Here is a 24,139-nt window from a genome sequence, read left to right on the forward strand (position 1 = left end):
TCTCGTGACGGTCACCATAGTGAGAAACTCTCGCGAGATTCACAGGGACTTGAACGCGCAATAACAAAATGAATCATTAAGAATAAATAATTTCTCATTCATAAATGCATGACTAACAAAAAAATCAATTTTATGATATGCTTACTGAAGTACGACGGTATATGGACAATATTTATATTAGAGAATCTTTGAATAAGAAAGCTATAAGACTTTAAAAGTTTGTGAGCTTTACAAACTCTTTATTTAATATTTTTTTATACCCATATCCTTTTTTTAACATTACTACCACCCAGCATTTTTTTTTATAAATAAACTTTATGCTTGTAAAAATACCTTAAAAGGTGATGAATTAGTTGTTTGACCAAAAACACTGAGATATAAAACTTAAAAAAAAAAAAAAAAATCAATATGAAATACAAATCTGGTACACCACCTTGGTGTGTGGAGTATGTTACATAATTTTAGAAAACACAATCTCTGATCCCCATGAACACAAACCAGATACAACAGTCATGACAAGCACAAAAAAAAGATAGAAATTAAGAATCCCTTTATTACAGATAATGTTTAGTTCATTACAATTGTCAAGACATTTATTTAGGACAAAGATGTGCAAAGGTTTAGTATGGCCGCATAGAACATCTAATCTCAGCCTAAAACTCTCTCTGCCTGTCAGCTAGTAAACCCGTGACCAGAAAAACAGAGGGAACTCCTCTAAAATATAGTAAAAAGCAGTATGTTGAGTGGTTAGAGGGGAGGTCTTAAGAGTTATTCTCCAAGTGCATTTGACAAGAAGGGGAGAAGATGAGTTATTATTTTAGGGATGAAAATCTGTTTCAGTAACTGCGACCAAACAGCGTGTAGAACTGCGCAGGCTCTTTGCCGCTGACGCACATCTGACCGGCCTGCAGGGCCTTCAAGGGCTCGAAAGGGATACATAGACTCTTGGCTCCCATTGAAGGTGCACCAGGCTCCAGGTCTTGATCCCTGAGGAGAAACACAGGGAAACACAGAAATGGTAACCACATCTCCCAAGAAAATCCCATGAAAAATGTAATTCTTGAGGGATTTAGAGGTCCTTGGAATTGAAATATTTCAAAAATCAGGTATCAGAATACTAGTTATCAAGGAATAACAACCCAAAAGCATGGACTGATCTCTTACTTGGCTGTTGTCTTCTTAATCCAGTCCTCACACTCAATGCCTCCACAGAAGGGAATCTGCACAATCTGTGAGAAATTATATGAATAATGCAAAATTCTAGTTTTGATGAGAAAAGTGACCAAAACGCTCTGGATCCACATTTTTACTTACTCTTCCCTGGTCCAGATCTTTCTGGAATTGCTCCATTGTATCAGCCACAACCATGTGTTTGTGCAAATCATCAGAGGCCCTGTGACAAGTTAACAAATAATAAGTCATTCTGCATCTGATGGAATTGACAGAGCTCTAATTTGGTGATACCAGGTCAGCAGGCATTTGTACCGTTTAAAGAGGTTGTTCTGGATCTCTTCCAGAAGGTTTAGGATTTTCTTCTCAGCATCAGCCTGTGGCACAGTGAGCTTTTCTCCCGTGTCTCTTCTTACTGCTACAAACTGACCCTGTTTTAAGTCCTTTGGCCCAACCTCCAACCTTATGGGCACACCCTGCATTCAGAAAACAGGAAGTCACACATAAAGCCTTTGTGTTCTTTGTTATGATTATGCAGCGATAGAGAACCTCCATACCTTCAGCTCCCAATGATTGAACTTCCAGCCAGGTGAGTAATTATCACGCAGGTCTGCCTTGACTCTGATGTCGGCCTTCTGTAGTCTAGAAAGATATTTGGAGCATTGGGCCAACAGAAGCTCTTTCTCTGTTTCTGGGAGAGTGGCTGTGATGCCACAAGGAATGATGACGACCTACGAATCACAGTGTAAGTTTGAATACAACGCTATGATCCATTATAAACAGGCAGAAGAAATGACGGATCTCCTGCGTACCTGTTGACATGCTACTCTGGGTGGCAGCACCAGGCCCATGTTGTCTCCATGAACCATTGTCAGGACTCCGATAGTTCGTGTGGTGATGCCCCAGGAGTTCTGGTAGGCCAGCTGTTTCTCACCTGGTCTCTTAGGGTCCTCAAAGACGATCTCAAACATCCTGGAGAAGTTCTGGCCCAGGTGATGAGATGTGGCACCCTGCGAGAGTGATGAAGAGAGTTTCAGATCTTACTGCAGTACTTTGATGCTGCGACAATAAATGCTAAATGCTAACAAGGTAATCATAAAATGATTGATACAATAAAATGTAACCATCTCTCTGCAGCAGTAGAGGCATGTCTAACTCGGAGATCTTTTTCTATGCGTGTTAGATGGACAACTTTGACCATTACGTTTGTATCACCTCAAGTGTTTTTAAGATGCCGTATCCAGTTGAAAGAAGTCTGGCTCGAGACACATGCTCTGGATATTGTCCTTTGCGAAACAAATTCAAAATGCTTGAGTGATGCACAACTAAGGTAAACAGTCTGTTTTGTCTTAAGGGTGAGAATGTTTTTACTTTATTTACTATTTATATTTTTTAAAACTAATTTGAAAAATACTTAAATTAGTATTAATTGTATTAATTACAATTACAATCTGTGTATTATTTTAAACTTATTTAAAATCACTTTTAATTTTATTATTTACATTTTATTTTAATTTATTATTTATTTACATTTATTATATATTATTGTATTAACACTTAAATAATTAAAGTTGTTTAAAAAAAGAAAAAATCTACATTCAGGGCATCAATAGACAAAATGCATAAAATATTAAATGTACAGTTGGGCAAAAAAGTATTTAGTCAGCCACCAATTGTGCAAGTTCTCCCACTTAGAAAGATGAGAGAGGCCTGTAATTTTCATCATAGGTACACTTCAACTATGAGAGACAGAATGGGGGGAAAGACTCCAGGAAATCACATTGTAGGATTTTTAATGAATTCATTGGTAAATTCCTCGGTAAAATACGTATTTGATCACCTACAAACAAGCAAGATTTCTGGCTCTCACATACCTGTAACTTCTTCTTTAAGAGGCTCCTCTGTCCTCCACTCGTTACCTGTATTAATGGCACCTGTTTGAACTCGTTATCAGTATAAAAGACACCTATCCACAACCTCAAACAGTCACACTCCAAACTCCACTGTGGCCAAGACCAAAGAGCTGTCGAAGGACACCAGAAACATTGTAGACCTGCACCAGGCTGGGAAGACTGAATCTGCAATAGGCAAACAGCTTGGTGTGAAGAAATCAACTGAGGGAGCAATTATTAGAAAATGGAAGACATACAAGACCACTGATAATCTCCCTCGATCTGGGGCTCCACGCAAGATCTCACCCCGTGGGGTCAAAATGATCACAAGAACGGTGAGCAAAAATCCCAGAACCACACGGGGGGACCTAGTGAATGACCTGCAGAGAGCTGGGACCAAAGTAACAAAGGCTACCATCAGTAACACACTACGCTGCCAGGGACTCAAATCCTGCAGTGCCAGACATGTCCCCCTGCTTAAGCCAGTACATGTCCGGCCCGTCTGAAGTTTGCTAGAGAGCATTTGGATGATCCAGAAGAGGATTTGGAGAATGTCATATGGTCAGATGAAACCAAAATAGAACTTTTTGGTAAAAACTCAACTCGTCGTGTTTGGAGGAGAAAGAATGCGGAGTTGCATCCAAAGAACACCATACCTACTGTGAAGCATGGGGGTGGAAACATCATGCTTTAGGGCTGTTTTTCTGCAAAGGGACAAGGACGACTGATCCGTGTAAAGGAAAGAATGAATGGGGCCATATATCGTGAGATTTTGAGTGAAAACCTCCTTCCATCAGCAAGGGCATTGAAGATGAAACGTGGCTGGGTCTTTCAGCATGACAATGATCCTAAACACACCGCCCGGGCAACGAAGGAGGGCTTCGTAAGAAACATTTCAAGGTCCTGGAGTGGCCTAGCCAGTCTCCAGATCTCAACCCCATAGAAAATCTTTGGAGGGAGTTGAAAGTCCGTGTTGCCCAGCGACAGCCCCAAAACATCACTGCTCTAGAGGAGATCTGCATGGAGGAATGGGCCAAAATACCAGCAACAGTGTGTGAAAACCTTGTGAAGACTTACAGAAAGCGTTTGACCTCCGTCATTGCCAACAAAGGGTATATAACAAAGTACTGAGATGAACTTTTGTTATTGACCAAATACTTATTTTCCACCATAATTTGCAAATAAATTCTTTAAAAATCAGACAATGTGATTTCTTGGATTCTTCCCCCCCATTCTGTAGTTGAAGTGTACCTATGATGAAAATTACAGGCCTCTCATCTTTTTAAGTGGGAGAACTTGCACAATTGGTGGCTGACTAAATACTTTTTTGCCCAACTGTATTAAAATAAATTATATTGAAATGCATATTGAAATGGCAGCCAAATATTATAATATCAGATTTATGGCAATTCCCAGCCCTACTCTATTTTATTCTTATTCTTTTTTTGCTAAATAAATATTTAAACGTATAGTTGACCCAAAAATAAATGTCATTAAAAATTCTACTAACTCCTGATTGACACGGAAGAGCAGAATAACATCATTGAATAAAATCGTTATTTTTGTTTTCTTTGCACACAAAGTATTCTCGTAGCTTCATAAAATTATGGTTGAGCCACTGATGTCACATGGACTATTTTAACAATGTCTTTAATGCGTTTCTAGGCCTTGAACTTGTCAATGTTGCTGTCTATGCAGGGTCAGAAAGCTCTCGGATTTCATAAAAAATATTAATTTGTGTTCCGAAGAACAACAAAGGCCTTATGGGTTTGGAACAACATGAGTGTGAGTAATTAGTGACAGAATTTTCACTTTTGGCTGAACTATCCCTTTAAAGTAGTTAAACAGGCCAAACAAAGATTGTAAATTAGGAGTATCTGGAGGTTTTGCAAATTAAAGGCTAACCTGAATAGCTCTGCCGCTTGCTGAGATGTAAGCCTCCACAGTGGTGGTGTAGTCTCCTCCTGCAAACTTCTCCTTCTCTGTTTTCTTGCCCTTGACCACAGGAATGGCCATCAGCTCCTCGTACACTCGAGCATACAGGTCCAGAATCTGCAGAACCTGCACACATGACAGATGAAAGAGTAGGAGGGTCAGAAACATGGTACAAATTACTTCTGGATCTGCATGTAAACAGTAAGCTGTGAGCGAGGTGTGATAGATCACATCTTACCTCCTCTACGGCTTCCTCTTTGGTGGCAAACGCTGTGTGCCCCTCCTGCCAAAGGAACTCTCTGGTCCTCAGGAAGGGCTGGGGGTGTTTGAACTCCCAACGCTGAGAAAAGCAAAAAGCGGAATGAAGACACAGCCCTTAATTTAGATTTGTTTGCCAAAGTGTACGACTGAGGTTGAAACTGACCACGACGTTGCACCACTGGTTGAGTTTGATTGGCAGGTCTCTGTGTGACTGAACCCACTTGGCATAGGCAGGATACATGACTGCATCAATGAAAAAAGGGATTGAATTGATTAAATAGATAATAAAAAGATGATAATCCAGTCCATGTAAGATACAGCTGCAGTCGCTCACCTGTCTCACTAGTGGGACGCACAGCAACGGGTTCCGCCAACTCTGTCTTTCCTGATCTGGTCACCCAAGCAACCTAAAGACATTTGCAGATAAAATCTGAATTTTCAGCATCATTACTCCATCATTCTAATATCCTGATTTGGTATTCAAATAAAACATCATTTTTATCATCAATGTTTAAAACAGTTGTGCTGATTATTTTTTTTGTGAAAATGTGATACTTTTCTATTTTAAATGTCTTTGCTGTCCTTTTTAAATCAACTTATTGGACCCTTGCTAAATAATTTTAATGACGAATATACAAGTATTAAATGTTGTGCATATCCTTTCATTCCTTTATTTCCATCTCCTCACCTCTGGAGCAAAATCTGCAATGTGGGTCTTCTCTTTCTCCAGGGCAGCCTGAGAGACAAACATGGGGAAGTAGCAGTTCTCCACACCCAGCTTCTTGATCTCCCGGTCAAAGAATTCTTTGATGGCATCCCAGATAGCATAAGACCAGGGCCTCAACACGTAACAGCCACTGACGTCGTAATACTCGATCATCTCAGCCTTGGTGATCACCTGAAAACAGCAAAAACGATGATTTTAATAAAAAACAAAAAGCTGAAAAACAAAACGGTTCTCCTGCAGTTTACAAAATTATGTGTACAAAGTGTACCTGTGAGTACCAATCAGCCAGATTTTCCTCTTTCTTTGCCTCTAGTCCCAGCCTACATTTGAGAAACAAAGTAAGTAAATGAGTTTACCGTTCCTGCTTGCAAATGCCACATTCCCTTAATGCATTTCAGTGAAGTGTTCATAAACACAGCTTAAAGTCTGAAAAAGACATTCAGACAGAACAGACTGTGTTTAGGGTTTAGTCTTGGAGGACGAAACCAGTTGTGGCAGTACTAAAACAACTGCAAAACTTTCTCAAGTCTCCATTCAAATAGTTATTAACATCTTGTGGAACGACATATAGGGTATCTGACAGCTCAGTGTTGTGATTTTGTCTTTCACCGTGTCTGTTTCTTTGGCCCCTGGCCGTCTCCTGCTCCTGCTCCAGAGTCTTGACTTTGTTGAGGTTTCTCTCCTCCTTTCTGCTGTTTACGTCCTCCTCCTCCTCCTCCTCCTCCTCCCTGCTTCTCAGACTTGTTCTCCCGCTCCTTACGGCTCTTATCTTCTCCTCCCGTGTTCCCTGAGGTTCCTGGAGTGGTCACAGGCTTGTACTCCTCTCCAGTGAGGGCTTTATACTGACCCTTCAGTTCAAGCAGAGTCTTCACTGCTTTATCAACTTGCTCCTAAAATAGATTAGAATCACATGAGCACAAAAATAAAGCCACATTAATAATTACATTTTGCAAACAAATGCAAACCAACCTTGGGGGCTTTCTCTGCTTTAAGCCGTCTCACTTGCTCCCCCTGCTGGGCTATGTCTGCAAACAGTGCTTGAGCCTGAGGGGAGGAGCTGGATTGAGGCTGGGAGGAGCTAGATTGGGATGGGGCAAGGCTGGATAGTACAGGGGCAGGGCCTGAGGATGGAGGCACGCCTGGTTTGTATTCCTGTCCGGTTTGCTGCTTGTACTCGGCTTTAAGTCTCAGCAACTCCTTCACTGCAGCATCTATCTGATCCTGTAAAAATATGAGTAATTGTTGAATACGGTCGCTTTAAACTCAAAGAAATTCAGAGAAAAACTGAAATAAGTCAAAACCTTGGGTGCCTTTTCTGTTTTCAATTTCCTCACAAGGTCTCCTTGTTGAGAGACACTATCGTAAATAGCCTTAGGAGAGCTGTCAGAGGAGTCGGGCACAGCAGGGGTGGTGGCGGCAGGCTGAGCTGATGGAGCAGCACCAGCGGGGGGAACTCCGGGTTTGTATTCCTGCCCTGTCACCTGCTTATATTCGGTCCTCAGGGCCAAAAACTGCTTTATTGCTGCATCAACCTGGTCCTGGGGAGGAAAGAAAAAAATCATGCCGTTTTACAAACAATAACACACTGTTTCCTGAAATCACCACAACAAAATATTTTTTATTATTACTAACTTTTTCTTTATTAATATCAATAGTCATCATATGGAATATTAAGATATATTTTAAGAATTGTTATATTATGTCAATAGAAAAGAAATGCAACTATGGTCTCACTTTTGGTGCTTTCTCTGCTTTCAGCTTTCTGACCAGCTCCCCTTGATCGGACACACGTCCATATATGGCAGCAGGGGAGGAGTCAGATGGAGGGGCGGATTGTGGGGGAGATGCTGTGGGAGGAGCCATGCCTGGTTTGTAGTCTTGACCAGTGAGCCGTTTAAACTCAGCTTTGAGAGCCAAGAGCTGTTTTACTGCAGCATCTACTTGCTCCTGTAAAATGAGGAAGACATTCAGAATTTAGCATCCATCCTGCAGAAACACAGAATTTCACTATTTACCACAATTATAGGCAGGTCTAAACTACTAACAGACATACATTATATCTGATGTCATGATGCCCTGCTATATACTACTTATACCTTTTAAAGGTGCAGGCACATTTACCACTGCTTTGCAAAATCCATCACTTCAATAGGAAATCAAAAGTTTTGTGTGAAGGCGAAAAAGTTCCCCACAAAGATTTCACTTGTGTTCAAGTTTGTCACAAAAATTCCTGATGAAGAGAAAGCAGCTTGCTTTGTAGTGTCACATAGAAGTGACTTTCAAAGAAGATGCTGACAGCTCACCCAAAAATAAAATTCTGTCGTTCCAAACCTGATATTTCAAAATGTTGGTAACCAAACAATTGCTGGTCCCCACTGACTTCCATAGTATGTTTTTTTTCCAATCTATGGAAGTCAGTGAGGGCCAACAACTATTTGGTTACCAACATTCTTCAAAATATTTTGTGTTCTAAAGAAGAAAGAAACCGATACAGAATCGGAACAACTTTAGGGCTGTAACTATCACTTTAGGCTATTTAACAATACCCTTTTTTTGCCTGCATAATTTTGAGAATGTATCCACACCTTAAGACAGCATCCCAATGAAGCAGACCCTTATAAGCAACTGAAAATGCTTAGAATGAAGAAGTGTGGCTAGAAAATGCCGTCTAGCTAGACAGCTTTCAACGGGCGAGGGAAACAGACCTTGGGTGCTTTTTCAGCCTTCAGTTTTCTGACCACCTCTCCCTGCTCAGCAACACGAGTGAATGGACAACCGGTGGAGGCAGGGCTTGGACTTCCTGCTGCAGGGGTGGGGGCGGAGTTCTTCGGTGCTGGGGCAGAAGTAGGTGGAGCTATGCCAGGTTTGTACTCCTGTCCAGTCAGTTGTTTAAACTCAGATTTCAAAGCCAAGAGCTGCTTTACAGCAGCGTCCACTTGTTCTTTAGGAGCCTTGTCTGTCTTGAGCTGCCTGACCTGGTCTCCCTGAGCTGTAATGCTGGAGAATAGGGCGGAAGAGTCTCCTGGCGTGGCCGGCGCCGGGCTGGAGTCAGGAGCCTGTTTGACTTTGCTCAAAGGAACAGACTCTGCCTTCACCTGAACAGAGTACATATGAATAGAGTGATCAGTTTCTTCAACATTTGAAAAAGTAATTAAAAAAACGAATAGATGATCCAATTTTGTGCTCACAGGTTTAGCAGCTGTCTGGCTCTTGCTCTTGTCCTTGGAGCCAGCAGTGGGCATCTCTTTTGTGTGTCCGTCTGGGATGTAGAGCAGGACACAGGGACTCTCCTTGCAGCTGTGAGGGCTAAACAAAGACGTCAGATTATAAACTGAGCACAAAACCAGACTGTTAAAACAATTTATTATTCATAAGACTGTGTGTTGAACGGATTAGAGGTGTTGTAACCTGATTGGCTCATAAGGCTGATCACAGATATAGAAACCCCGTCTCTGCAGCTGTATGATGTCACCTTTCTTCAAGTCCTTCAGGCAAGGGTCTCCTAACATCTTCTCCTCTATCTGGAAACAAAGTATTCACTTTAATACACATCAACATTAAAACAATATATGCACAAATGTTAAGAAATTAATACTTTCTTCGTTTTTCATTGTTCTTCTACTCAAAGAATCCTAGAAATATATTATGGTTTCCACAAAAATATCAAGCTGTTTTTAACATTGATTCTAATAATAAATGATCTTGAGCACCAAATCAGCATATCAGAATGGTTTCTGAAGGATCATGTGACACTAAAGTCTGGAGTAATAAATTAAAATATATTAAAAGAGAAAACGGCTATTAAAAAAATATATATATATTTTTTGTTTTCTACTGTATATTTGGCCAAATAAATGTAGCCTTGGTGAGCATAAGAGACTTCTGAATGGAATTTTATTTTGCACTTGTGTAATGTTGTGCCATTCATAAATGTTATGCAAATCAAGTGTGTAATTATGATGAACATACAGTTAGGGTCATATAATTCTATCTATTCATCACCCTGCAAAAAGCCATTTATGTATTACGGATTTATTTTGCACAAAAGGAGCCCAGAACGTGATTTTTTTTTTTTTTTTATGTTCACACCACTAAAAATCAGTTACCACAGAAACACAGACAACACCTCAACAGACTTGAGTACCACACCTTGCTGTTCTTGTTGATGTAAGCCTTGAAATCATCATCCTTGCCCAAAACCGGTTTGGTAATGAGGTGCTGGTAGTTTACGCAGACAGTGGGCACAAATGGAGCACGACTAGACTCAGCGAGCCATGTGATCTTAGTGGTCTTCTTATAATCCGTGTTCTCCAGGTTCAGATGACCATCTAGTGATGTGATTGCTCCACTGGGATCCCTGCAGACATCAAGACAAAATTCATTCAAAAGTTTGGGATCAGTATTTTTTTTATGCAGCAATGACAATAAAGCTGAGCTAAAATTAGGGCTGAACGATTTTGGAAAAATTGCGATTTTTGTTTTTAACCAATATTGCGATTGCGATTTAATATGCAATTAATTTTAAAGCTCTTTATGTTCTGTATTACTCAAAGACAAGCAATAAATCACTGTATAGTATGACCAACACAATATTAGATAGATTAAATATAAATGTTCTTTTCTGTAGGCCAGGCCTATATGTTACGATGAAATTAGGTGATGCATGAATTGATATGAATGACATTTATATTTAACAACTACAATCACAGTACTATATTGACTGATTTATTGAACTTCCAGCCTTGTAAACATGTAATAATTATGACAACATACAGCACTGACAAATAAGCTTGGTGTAAACATTAATATGAAAGTCAGTAACGAATCACACAAATTAAAGTAGATTGCAGAAATATAAAAACAAATCTGTTGCTTTACCACACTCAGTATTAAGGTAATTCAAAGTCACTGTAATAAACATATGTAAACATGTGGATTGCACTTTTTAAACACTGTCTGTAAACTTTAGGCTTTAAATAAATAAGAAATATAAAATATATATATATATATATATATATATATATATATATATATATATATATATATATATATATATATATAAACCTTATTATATAGCCTATATTATCGGTCGAAGTCTTCAGTAATGAAATGAACCGTAACACTGTTACTGCTTGAGTAATTTCCATGTGCCGTTTTGAAGTACGTTCATATATATGCTTTCAAACATTTCCGTGTGTAGCGTGCCAGGTTTTCATAACACAACCCGCCCAATTGCTACTCAAAACTAGCCCAATTGCATTTCGAGGGAGGTCCTCTGGTAACAATTGCATTCCAGGGAGAAAAAGACCCTGGTAAGATTCACATTTTCAGAGGCTAAATATCATGTTTTTGGAGGCAAACTGCAGACTTGTCAACACTGTAGCGTGCCAACTTGATGCTTCCTCTGATCGGTGTGTGTCATCAGAGGACCGCAAGAGCTATAGACCAATTTGCTGTTTGCAAACAGTGATGAGGTTTTTTTTGTGGGCGGAGCCTATCTGGTGCCAGAAAAAAATCACAGTTTTCATTTACATTTACGCATTTAGCAGACGAAAGCGACTTACATTGCATTCACGTTACAGTTTTAATTTTATCAGCTCTTGCTTTCCCTGGGAATCGAACCCATGACCTTGGCGTTGCTAGCACCATGCTCTAAAAATTCTGACTTTATTCTTGCAATTCCGAGATTATATCTCACAATTCTGATTAGAAAAATCTTAATTCACCTTAATTAATTCATTAATTTAATTCTATGCTTGTCTGCTGTAAACATTTTTTGTGAGTATTACCTGTGAATTTTGGTGATGATGATGTTTCCCCAGTTGATGAAGGTGACGGTCTCACCCTCTTTGAAAGTTTCTGCGTCCGCACCCTCAATAAAGACCTTTGGCCCATACCACACTGGCTTCATTCCCACATCTGCATTCTGCAGATTGGATGTGACTCACGTAATATATCTCTCAATGACTGTGACAGTTACTAAAAATATGTTTTATAGCACAGACAAGTTCCTTAGATGTATGTAATTGCTGTTTTTATTACCTTGGGATGTTTGGCAACCTCTTTCATCTCCCCCTTGGCCTCAGAAATGCAGACTGGAACGACCTGTGAGCCTAGTAGGGCAGTGTATCTTGGGGCTATTGGGTCAATGACCTATACAGGGATGGCGAGAGAGAGGGGAGAAAATAATTCTTTAGATAAGAGCCCACATAAAAGAACCAAAGCTTCTTTGCTCTCACGCTGCTCTGTATGGATCGACAGATGAAACCGGATGAGTGAGGACAGGTAGAGAAGAGTGAAATGATGCGCAGGGGAAGCCAAACATTGCACAGAACAGACTGTTACAGCCATAGAGGCGCATAATTGATGCCCATAATTGCTTGCAGCCTTTATTTCGGTAGCTTTACAACATCAACAGAGTATTTATTTATTTTCTCTAACTGGGACATGAGGGAGTTAACCACCATTACCAGGGTTTCAGAGAGAAATCAAAAGCAAAAGGTTTGAGACATAGACCGGGGAGTGCTTAAGCTAAATTAAGTTTGACTGAACAACATGAATTGTTCTAAATGTATTTTCACTTTCTACAGAATCTGCCAGAAGCTGTATGAGGGGAGGAAATGAGCAATAGCACAAACACAAGCTGCATATGTGAGGAAGTCAGAAGGGAAAAAACAAGAAACGTGTGTCATAAATGATTTCACGGTGCTTGATTACAGACCAGGCTGTCCAACACGACACGCATGAGCGACAAACTTGAAATCCTGGATTTCAAGCTATGCCATGTCATATTCACAGTATGTACTGTATGTAAAATTAACCTGAAACCTGGTCTTTATTCAACGAATTATGATCCTCAGTGCAGACAGACCTACCGCACTAGTGAGTGTGCTTTTTTCTGTAAGGTCAAACTTGTTTTATGTTAAGACAGCAGCCAGGAAACAGCCAAATATTTGTGTTCCACAGAATAAAGAAATTTGTACGGTTTAGAATGACTAAATGATCAGATTTTTCATTTTTTGAGTTAAGGATCCATGCCAGAATAAATATTCTGCCAGACGAATAATCTAGGCTTTTGTGAAAGCCATAGATCAGGGAACAGAAAGTTAGAGGGAAACGAGGAACAGACAATGCAGGGGGAAAGGGAAACGTAAGGAAGAGGAACAAGAGGAAGAGGAGTAGGAGTACCTTTTTACAGCTAACTGGCAGCTTGTAAACAGAAGAGTGAGATGCACTTTAATGTAGAGCAGGGGACACAGAGCTCAGAAACAGACAGAACGCGAAGTGTTTCAATGTGATAACGCAATCATCTAAATCAGGCCACTTTGATCATAAGGCAACTCTATTAGAGGAAACTTAAACCAATGGCTATAATGTCTCTGAACAAAAACAACAACATTCCTGCTCTTAGAAAAATTAGTTCCAAGGGTTGATGGTGCTAAATGGATAGTTCAACCAAAAATAAGAACAGTTATCATTTACTAACCCTCATGTCATTACAAACCCGCAAAATTTTTGTTCATTTTTAAAATAATGAAACCTCATTCCTGAACCTCCACTGGAGTCCATTCCACCACAACTTTCAAGCTTCAAAAACTACATAAATATGTTGTTGAAGAAATCAATATGAATGAGCAATTTAATCCAAGTTTCCTGAAGAGACACGATAAACTCATATGATGAAAATATCCAAATTAGGCTTTTATTCACAGATGAACACTGATCAACACGCATATATACAGATCATCAAATATGGTCAACGCAAGTTGTACCGTACTTGTGGGACAAGTAAAAAATAGTGCCGTCAAATAATTAATCGTGATTAATTGCATCCAAAATAAGTTTCTGTTTACATAATGTGTGTGTTTGTGCTGTGAATATTTAGTATGCATATATAAAAAATACATTTTGTATGTGTTACGTTTACATATTAAATATATTTATATATGATATAACATATGAATATATACACAAATACTTAATATTAATGTAAATATTTTCAAAATATATGCTGTGTGTGTGTCTTCATATATAATACATATACACAGTACACACATATTATGTAAAAAACGCTTATTTTGGATGCGATTAATCATTTAACAGCACCAGTAAAAAAACATGAAAAACTTGCACATTGTTGACCAATGTCTATGTGAATAAAAATAAACCTATTTATGACAAAGTGATTGTGTCTCGATTAAACCACTTGATTCATATGGATTATTTTTACAATATCGTCATGAACTTTTTAAACAAAAGTGGAACGGGCTTTCATTGGAGGGGAAGAAATTTCTCATGTTTTATTAAAAACAACTTCTGTGTTTTGAAAAAGAAAAAGTATTGGCGTTGGGTTTGGAATGACACTATCGCATTTTCATTTTTAGGTGAAAAATCCCTTAAAATGAATCACTCACCCAAAAATGAAAATGTATGTAAATGATGGCAGTATTATTTTCTCTAGAACTCTTTAATTAAAGAAAAGGATGAGAAAATTAATGGTGCCGAAGCAAGAAACTAAGAGAAGGCTGAAGCTTGCGGTAATGAGCAGGGTGTTAAAGAGCTCTGGACATGCTTGACGCAAGAAATGAAGCGCAGATGATCCGTGTCAGATGCAGAACTACAAACACGAGTGCGGCTTTTGAAAAATGATGGTTATATGACTTGAATAAACACGAAACACCTGTTAAATTAAATTAATTTTAAGAAAACAGTATAAATTTTTTCGGACTTTAAAAAAAACTATTAAATGCAAGTGCAATTAGGTAAGTTAGTCACAGAGAATGAGAAAAGTGGGAGAGAAAAAGACGTGCAAATGAAAGGCCAGACTGAATAGCGCACTAAAGGTGAACGCACTGAGAGGCTGGTGAGCTTAGAGGCTAAAGTCTTGAACTTCAAAATAAAGTTTTGCTTGACAGAATATCACTGGGAAAGTGCAGAGATGTTAGCCAGCTGTTCAGTTGAAGGTTTTTAAACTAGTGAATGAATGGGATGACAAGGACCACCTGGAGATCAGGTGCAGCCACGATGAACACTGGCAAGGTTTTAATATTTACCTTTTTGTTGAATGCCCAGATCTTGTCCCACTCCATATTGACTACAGATCTCGAGCCTCCCTGTGACAGAGGAATGGGCAGAAAACAAAAAAGAATGTGAATCAAACTTGAGTTTGATTAAATTAACAATCCTGAAGTGTAAAGACTGCCCATGTGGATGAAACATAAACATACATACACATATATATCTATATTAACTAAGTTACACAGCAGAAATTTTGCATTATTTTAATATAATAATTCATTAATTAAAATGGTTAAACAATGGTTTATGGTGACATAAAATTTCTGTCAGTACTGTTTATAAAATGTGTGATTTACAGTGGATTCACGAGAGCCATGCCAAAGAACAGCCCTTGCTATGGTAAAATCAGCATGCAACACAACCTTGTTGCATAAGGATTTTTAATTCTGTCCCAAAAGTCATTTTAAAAATGTGAGAAAAACTCATACCTGAGCAGCAATAAATTGTTTGAGTCCCTCGACAGTCATTCCTCTACGTAGCACACCTCTGACTGTTGGGAAACGAGGGTCATCCCTGCAGGAAGGAAAGATAAGGAAAGAGAAGGTTAATCATGTAATCCAAAAAAGCTCTTTTCTATAAAGTCAAGACAGCGAGTGTGAAACAAACCAGCCATCCACATAGCCCTGGTCGACAAACCAAGTGAGCTTCCTCTTGGAGAGCACAGTGTTGTTAAGATTGAGTCGGGCGTACTCCCAGATGTACGGTTTACGCAAACCAAGGGCATTTATTACCCAGTAGAACTGCTCGTCTCTGTCGTGGTACTCAGTGGTACGCAAGGCATGCGTCACCCCCTCAACACTGTCCACAATGGGGCACGCAAAATCGTATGTGGGATACACTCTGGATGGAGGACGTGAAAAAGAAGAGGAACATCAGCCATCATTGGCAACACTCAGTAGCATGCCACATGTGTGAAGTTTACTCACTTGTAAGTGCTGCCGGTGCGAGGATGAGGAGCGTTCTTGCAGCGGAAGAGTGTGGGGTCGCGCAAGCAGCCGTTGTTGGAATTCATGTCGATCTTTGCTCTCATGCAGCAGGTCTGGCCAAACTCTGTGCCTTTCTTCATCTCCTCCCACATCTGCAGGTTCTTCTCCACAGCTGTTGAGATGGACAACATGTTCAGTACAAATCACATTTCCTGTGATGAAGACAAATAATAAGATCAGTACTGGTGATGCTCACAGTTGTTGCGGTTGCGAGACTCAGCCCTTTGCTCTCTTTCTTGTTTCATGACATCTGGAGGAGTGTCATCTATGTAGGCATTGCCCTCCTGTAGAAGTTTCTCTCCCATGCGCAGGATGGTGGGAAAGTGATCGCTTGTGTAGGTGAACTGGTCTGGTTTGATCTGCAGCATGGCCACATCCTCCAAGATAACCTGTAGCAAAAGGTGTTAGCTTAGCCAAAGGATATTTGGATACTGTGCATGTTGTAGACATGTATAGAGGCTTGGTGCTCATCCCAGAAATGCTGGTTCAAATATGGTTTTCAGTCACAATTAGTGAAAGGAAACCTCTAGCTTTTGTTTTTTTGGAGGTAATGGGTCACTTATAGGACAAAGACCACAATTCTGTATGAAAGGGGGCAAAATATCATACCTTCTCAAAGTCCTCTTTCTCCTTCTCAGGGTTGGTATCATCAAAGCGCATGATGAGCTTGCCCTTGAAATTGAGCTGGTAGTGCTGGTTGAGTAGAGCTGCCTTGGCATGACCGATGTGCAGGTATCTGAGGAGTTGTAAAGATAAATTCTTTAAATTCATTCTGGATCAAATAAATGCAGTCTTGGTGAAAACAAGAGGCTATGTATTTTGGGACTGACCTTCATTGTATAGAAAACACTACTTACCCACTAGCCTCAGGAGGGAAACGCACCACTACTTTTCCCATCTCAGCACCAGGGAGCTCCACAAACTTTCCCAAATCCTGCTTTTTTTCCTTCTCCACAGGCTAAAAACATAGTTTGGGACTAACTAAGAATTTCATTAACATAAGGTATGTTCAATGTTCAACATTTTGCCAGGTTGACTTTAATTTTAACTGTAAAAATAAATGTCAAACTTTTTCCCCCCAACAGAACACATAAAACTGCAATAGCCTGTCAGAAAGCCAACTGTATTTACAGTGGGTAATATACTCACAGTGGCTCTTATGGCAGAGATCTTGCTGGCCCATTTACTGCCCACTGAACTGAATGGCACCTGAGAGCTCAGGAACGAAAACCAGCGGCACAGATGAGGGTAGGAGTTTGGCTTGGCCTGTGACTCACCATTTCCTGTGGATGAAGCACCAAATTGGCTTTTGAGAACTGTTCATGTATAGGGCTGGGCGATACTGCCCAGTACACAGTGTATACTGCCTACTATTTTGTAAAGAATAGTATGTGAAACAGTATACAATAAGCAACAAATGTTTCAGAGTAGTATGCTTAATTGTCACATGACAAACACAAACATTAATTCAGCACAGCTGTGAAGGTTGTTACCTTACAAACAAATGTGCTAAGCTTTTTTCAAAGGCTTGTTATTAAGGCGTCATACTAGTAAACAATGTTGGCCAATTGAACTCCTTTCATAATTGAATAACTTTACATAGGCTATGGACTGAACTGAATGAGCTGTCTTTAACTGAACAATATTTTTGGCAGTTACACTAAGTGGGAAAAGTGATATAATCTAATTACACTAAGTGCAAATAATGATAATTATGTTTACAATAAAATAGCAGCATTTTCTTTAGCAACAGGTGTGTAAATAGTAGTTAGGTGGCAGATATTTATACTGTAGTACATTATAAAACAGTATGCAATAACATATTAAACAACAGCATTTTAGTGTAAATTATCATACATTTTATTTGATTAACACCACTTTATTGGGACAAAAACCTACTAACAGCTAAGCACACTGTATTATTAATGAGGTGTTTAATCTCCACTTTTCAAATATTTACTTAATTTTTTATTGAAAATAAATGCCTTTCTGATCTGGTATGTGATGGGAAAAGGGGTTGCACGAGTTTGACAAAAGCCGAAATCGAACTCGGATCAACAGCAGCTCGTATCTGTTACTCTCTCCGCCACTGATTCTACAGAAATACACGTGTCTTCTGCAGAGCTGTTCATCACAGCCAGGCATTGGTGGGCGGAGTTAATGGAAATAGCCTCGGACAACAAATTGGTCTATTTGTCCTTAGAGTAAATACACTCCATTTCTTTTTAGAGCTGTTTGCATCAGAATTTAATCCTGTTTGCTTAATTGAAATATTAATTCTAGTTATATATATAATTTATTTATATATTATATTACTGCAGTATTAATATTATTATGTACTATCTTTGAAACAATGTATAAAGCGCTATAGAGATAAAGGTGACGTCATTTGACTTGATCGGAAAAGTGCCGAAGAGATTAAAATACAATTTATGTCCTACAAATGATATTGTTTTTAAATGCACAGCGATAGTTTGTAGATTACATGTATATGTATAAACGTGCATATACAAGTGTAACATTTATAATTATTATTCCCCGCCTCCAGTTCACTCACGCATTTGAAGATGAAAGGTCACATGGAGCGCATTGCATTCTGGGAAACAGTACCCCACGCAGCGTCTTCAGATGCATACATCAAATTTCAGCAAATGTAGCACGTAATCCGGGCATTCCATGAATACAGAAAATCCACATACTATTCACAGTATTCACAGCATACTGCAGTATAGTAGGAGTTGTATGATAGTATGCCATTCAGAACACAGCTTCTGTACTGATTTTAATATACTTGAGTTTTATTTAGCAGATTCTGGCAAATATAGTAGGTCATCCGGGTATTTCATGCATACAGCAAATGTGCATACTATGAGCAGCATACATACTGGATGCTGCAGAAATAGTAAGAGTAGTATGATAGTATGGCATTTTGTGTGTTTCATGTGTAAATAAGAGATGCATTGTGCACTGTCTACACTTCTTTGGTTATGTGATACATTACTCAACGCTGCAAAAACACGCAAGTAGGTTAGATACAGTTAAAGCTCCCTCAGCACAAACACAAATATGCTGATCGGGTCAGTCGCACTGGTGCTCCTAAATATTTTTTCATAGTCGCACGCAGTAGTTTTCAGTTGCAAATGGGATCACGAGCGTAGGGACGCACATGCGAACTGAAGTTATTTAACAGTAATCAGTTTTTCCACATGTTCATGGCCGTTGTTTCACAGTTGAAAAGAGACGGACATCAAAATAGCTGAGACAACAGACGCTCACATTGACAAGCGCTTGTGAGCGAGAGGGTATGTGACAGCTCAGCTTTGGTTTAAAAAAGTTAAAAAATATTTGTTATCAGTCATGACTTAGCGGGGAAAAATGGAGCACTGAACATGGTTGAAGCTTTCGCGTTCGCGTACAACTTCAAATGGAGTAACTATACTTTGAAAGGCTGCGTGTTCGCATACAAAAACGAAGTAAAGTTAAGCCTTTAACATCATGATGTCTATCAGCCATCGACGATGGACGACGGCATCGTCTATCGGCCAAACCCTATATGGCAAACGCGCGGGCTGAGCTCATTCGGAACTACTGGAGCTCAGAGGGGAGCGTCGGTGGATGTTAAAAAGAAAACCAATTTTCATTCAAACAAATCGACGTAAACTACACATTCGAGTTAATCGATAAAATCGATGTATCGCTCAGCCCTATTCATGTATAAAACTTCTTCTAATTTATCTTAAACCCAAATGACTGACCTTTGAGAGCAGCCCAGATGCAGAGGTCAGCCAGGGTCACACTGCGGCCCACCAGGAAGGTTCTCAGTGCCAGAGCTTTATCCAGATCCCCCAGAGCAGAAGAGAGATCTGACTGAGCACAGAGACGACGGGCACTGAACTCCAGCCAGTGATCAACCTGCAAGTCGTCAACATAAACCAATTAAATATTTGTAATTTGTTATAGAGCGATAGTGAAAACACAGTAAATGATTCCCAAATCTAACCTCAGTTTGCTCCATCATGTTAGAACCATAGAGTCCCAACGCCGGAGCCACTCGTGCAAGATAACGTGTGATGGAGTTGACGTCACTGAACTGCACCTGACTGAAAGAGAGACAGAATAGCAGCAATGGGAAATAAGACAGAACGCATATAAATATCTATACAAGGCCATATACCTACTCAGAGACATGGAGCATGGTGTCCTTGCCCTCCTCCACAGAGAGATTGACACTGCCCTTCACATGTTCAGCAGTCAACAACGCCCCTACAGGCAGAGAGGTGAATTACAGATAAATGTTGATGCAAATCTAATACTGTACCTGCTGTATGCAAAGTCATGCAAACAACTCTAAAATGAAAATTACATGTTCCTGCATTTGGCCATTTATTTCCAAAACCCTTAATAGTATACTGCACATACATACAAAATTTACTACTGCAAAAATAACCTTCAAATACTCTGTTTTGTGTACAACTTTGCCAAATGCATTGGATAAATAAAATGCATGCCAACAAATACTCCTTAAACTGGAGTAACCAACTGCCACAATAATAAATGAATTAGTGAACTTGGGGCGAGGGCAAGCAAACAAAACTAAAGAGCCCAACCTAAAATGAAACAAAAACAGATGTGCTTCTATTATAAGGTCACACTATGAGATGGCATCAAAACAAAAACAATCTGCTCAAACTGGTCAATCTAGATGATTCTATTCTTATTATTTACTTTGCAAACCTTTTATGAGGTTTATCTAGTTCAGTGTCTCTGAAGAAACCTTTATGAACATTTATTTTATTTTTAGTCAGCTAAATGTATAAAAGTCAAATTATAAAATATATAGGCCTATGCATATTTTTGCACTTGTCAAAACAGTCAATCATGAGATTTTCTAGGCTTTTAAAATTATTAAATTTTTCCTTCAGAATTTAATCATATTAATGTTTTTTAATGCACATTCCACTTATTTAAGGCTTTGTTAAATGTTTATTTTGAATTTGATATGATTAAATACAATATATCTGGCATTAAGTGCCCATACTCAGCATCTTAAATTATCTGTATCAACAACATTAAAATGAAGTAATAATATCACATTAACACTTAAATTAATAATATCAATAAGCATGATCAATAGCCTAATCATTGCATTAATATCAATAAGCACCGTTTACAGAATTTACTAATATAGATTTATTTAAATTGCGCGTAATGAGAAAGCTCCATACAGCTTTTACATGAATGGCCATTTTCTGCTTTATGCATAAATGCAAGTTCTCAGAATTTCATTTATGATGAAAAACAGGTATGACACTTAAATTTCTGAGACACTCGATTAGAGCATAAAACCAGTCACAACCATTTTGATTTCGGTTTGCTGCAAGGCCACTTCATTTCGGATTTTACTTCATCATATGAGTCCATAATAATGATTACACACATATGCAAACAAATAAATCCTGCAGCTCAAAGACAGGTGTGGGGTAAACAGACTCAGATCTTTCATCAGCCAGTGACATGCTTCCCCAGCACTGGATGGCGCACTTCAATTCATCTGGCCAACAATTAATGTCATTCAGCAGCTTTATTGGCATTTTTGTATCTTAAGCACAACATAAATCAAAGAAGCTCAAACAAATTCTTCGTTGTTCCCTGTATGTGTCTGCTAACCTTTAAAACTCCGCCATAATCAGGAAAACACGCACAAGTTATACTTCTGATGCACTTTTACCAAAGCAGTACCAAACCACTACTACTGTCATTGTTCTTGTTTTTAATATATTAACAATTGAAGCATTTGAAGTCAATGAAACGGTGGGAAAGGAAGACAGATCATTTTAGATGTGCCACGATGGCACGAGGATATTCTGCATGTCAGTCCATCGAGCTCAGCTGCAACATGCATTGTAGTTTAGAGTATATTAAACACATCGCAAGTGTACTTACCTAGAGGTGGGTTGCTGCTGTTGATAGTCAAGTTTAGTGCCATGTCGTTCCTCCTGGTCTGCTCGGAATGGCCCTGTCACACTTCCAGCACTAAACTACAAGCCACAAAGCTGCTCAGTGCTCAGCGCCTCCTGCTGTGAGAGAGAGCAGCGCTAGAATGAGCCGGAAACACTGAACTCTGGAACTATGGTTCCGGACATTTTCCAACGCTGCTGTGTTTATTGTGTGCCCACTTCTTCTGAAACTGGCTGTCATAATGTAGAAAAATAATAAGGTGCAATGTTAAAATTATAGGGTAACGTTCTGTAAAACTTTCCAGGCGCCTTTCGCTTTTATTACATGGGAAATAGGCAGTGTCCTTTTTGTAATACATGTTTGTAATACATTTTTTACAGTCTATTAAATAAAACAAAAATCAAATCTTAAATATGATAGGAATGGTCACAATTGTTAGATATACAAATGTGCAATTATGAGAATTCCCCTGCATGGAATTCAGCAAAAGAAGCATGTAAATCAATATGCTTCCTAAAGGAGGCGCTATAAGCCTTCAAAACGCATCGATCGAGTTTATTTAAGGTGTCAATAAACTGAAAGTATATATATATATATATATATATATATATATATATATATATATGTGTGTGTTTATGTAAAGAAGTTTTGGGAAAAAATTTAATATTTTACTGTAAATCTTGATAAATTTATTCTACTGACAATTAGCTACACTTTTGTAGAGTTCAAGACACTGTCAGCCACACACAAATAATTTGATTTCACTTTCACTTTGCATACTGAAGCCAGATGTTTGATTGCTTTTATTCTAGTGTTAGAAATTATAAGTAAAATTAAATATAGCTGTGTGTGTGTGTGTGTGTGTGTGTGTGTGTGTGTGGCAAAGCCTGGTATATGAAATAATAACCCAAAAAATCTTTTTTTTCATCTTCTTCTTCTTCTTTTTTATGGAATGGTTTAATACGTTATTCTGATACAATGCAATGTAAATCAATGATATAGTATAGAAGACTACTTACATAAAATATAAATATGCCACTCTTTGTCTTCCAATGATATGATGATGATATATGATAATTTTATGATCAAAGTTCTGTAGTTGTAATTGTTGGGGGCAAAATATATATATAATATATATATAATGCAATGCAGTATATTGATGATTGAGAGATCAAATGAACATTGTATCATATTTGATACATAGCTACAATTTAGCATTTTTTGCTGCAGTCCAGTAAATCTTGAAATATTACTGACAATAGAAATATAAATGTTATATAAATAAGTAAATAAAATAAAAAATAATAAAAGTCCGTATAAAAGTTATTTATATACTAGCTGACCTATATTTTTAGAATTATTCTAAATGGCTAAAAAAGTAGGAACTATCACTGTGACTATCACTTTTTTTTCAGCAAAGTTTTGATCGTGGGAAGTCGTGGCCTAATGGTTAGAGAGTCGGGCTCGTAATCCAAAGGTTGCGGGTTCGAGTCTTGGGCCGGCAGGGATTGTAGGTGGGGGGAGTGAATGTCCAGCACTCTCTCCACCCTCAATACCACGACTGAGGTGCCCTTGAGCAAGGCACCGAACCCCCAACTGCTCCACGGGCGCCGCAGCATAAATGGCTGCCCACTGCTCCGGGTGTGTGTTCACGGTGTGTGTGTTCACTGCTGTGTGTGTGTGTGTGTGTTCACGGTGTGTGTGTTCACTGCTGTGTGTGTGCACGTTGGATGGGTTAAATGCAGAGCACAAATTCCGAGTATGGGTCACCATACTTGGCTGTATGTCACTTCACTTTTCTTTCTTTATCATGATGTTGATCATTTAGAGGCTCTGGGATATATGATCTGGGAGTTTCCTTTTTTTTGTTCATAAATAATGTGCAAAGTAACAAATAAGATTCAATATGGTTTGCCGAAAAGCATTCCATCTCCACAACTTGTTTTTTGGTTACTTTTGTTTTCAGCCTCTATTGATTTAGCCTTAATAGCTATGAAGACATAATGACCCTGAGCTTAGTTTCTAGGTACAGCTGACAGAAATCAGCACACCGTGACGCTGAACCTCTATCCAGCTGATACCTTATTTGTTTTCATCCACGGTCATTAATCTACCTGACAGTGCAATAACTC

The 24,139-nt window shown here is 38.8% G+C and overlaps 1 protein-coding gene across 1 annotated transcript; it reads right to left on the reverse strand.

Annotated features, from left to right (window-relative positions):
* Nucleotides 1–533: 533 nt before the first annotated feature.
* On the reverse strand, nt 534–22,151 carry LOC306850652 (bifunctional glutamate/proline--tRNA ligase-like). The gene is made up of 34 exons (XM_079386397.1): nt 21,993–22,151; nt 20,228–20,312; nt 20,050–20,149; nt 19,805–19,961; nt 17,199–17,332; nt 16,907–17,007; nt 16,659–16,785; nt 16,246–16,438; nt 15,990–16,161; nt 15,670–15,903; nt 15,492–15,576; nt 15,039–15,098; nt 12,028–12,138; nt 11,775–11,911; nt 10,135–10,342; nt 9,394–9,506; nt 9,174–9,291; nt 8,691–9,080; nt 7,720–7,932; nt 7,287–7,523; nt 6,955–7,206; nt 6,595–6,875; nt 6,254–6,305; nt 5,947–6,156; nt 5,593–5,665; nt 5,422–5,501; nt 5,236–5,337; nt 4,968–5,123; nt 1,983–2,180; nt 1,728–1,901; nt 1,486–1,646; nt 1,315–1,393; nt 1,165–1,229; nt 534–987 (listed from the first exon to the last, which is right to left on the reverse strand). Exons 1-34 carry the CDS (start codon nt 22,033–22,035, stop codon nt 837–839), a joined length of 5,052 nt encoding a protein of 1,683 aa, XP_079242523.1. The 5' UTR covers nt 22,036–22,151; the 3' UTR covers nt 534–836.
* Nucleotides 22,152–24,139: the final 1,988 nt, after the last annotated feature.

Source organism: Barbus barbus (assembly GCF_936440315.1).
Source record: "Barbus barbus genome assembly, chromosome: 30".
Taxonomy (NCBI): Eukaryota; Metazoa; Chordata; class Actinopteri; order Cypriniformes; family Cyprinidae; genus Barbus; species Barbus barbus.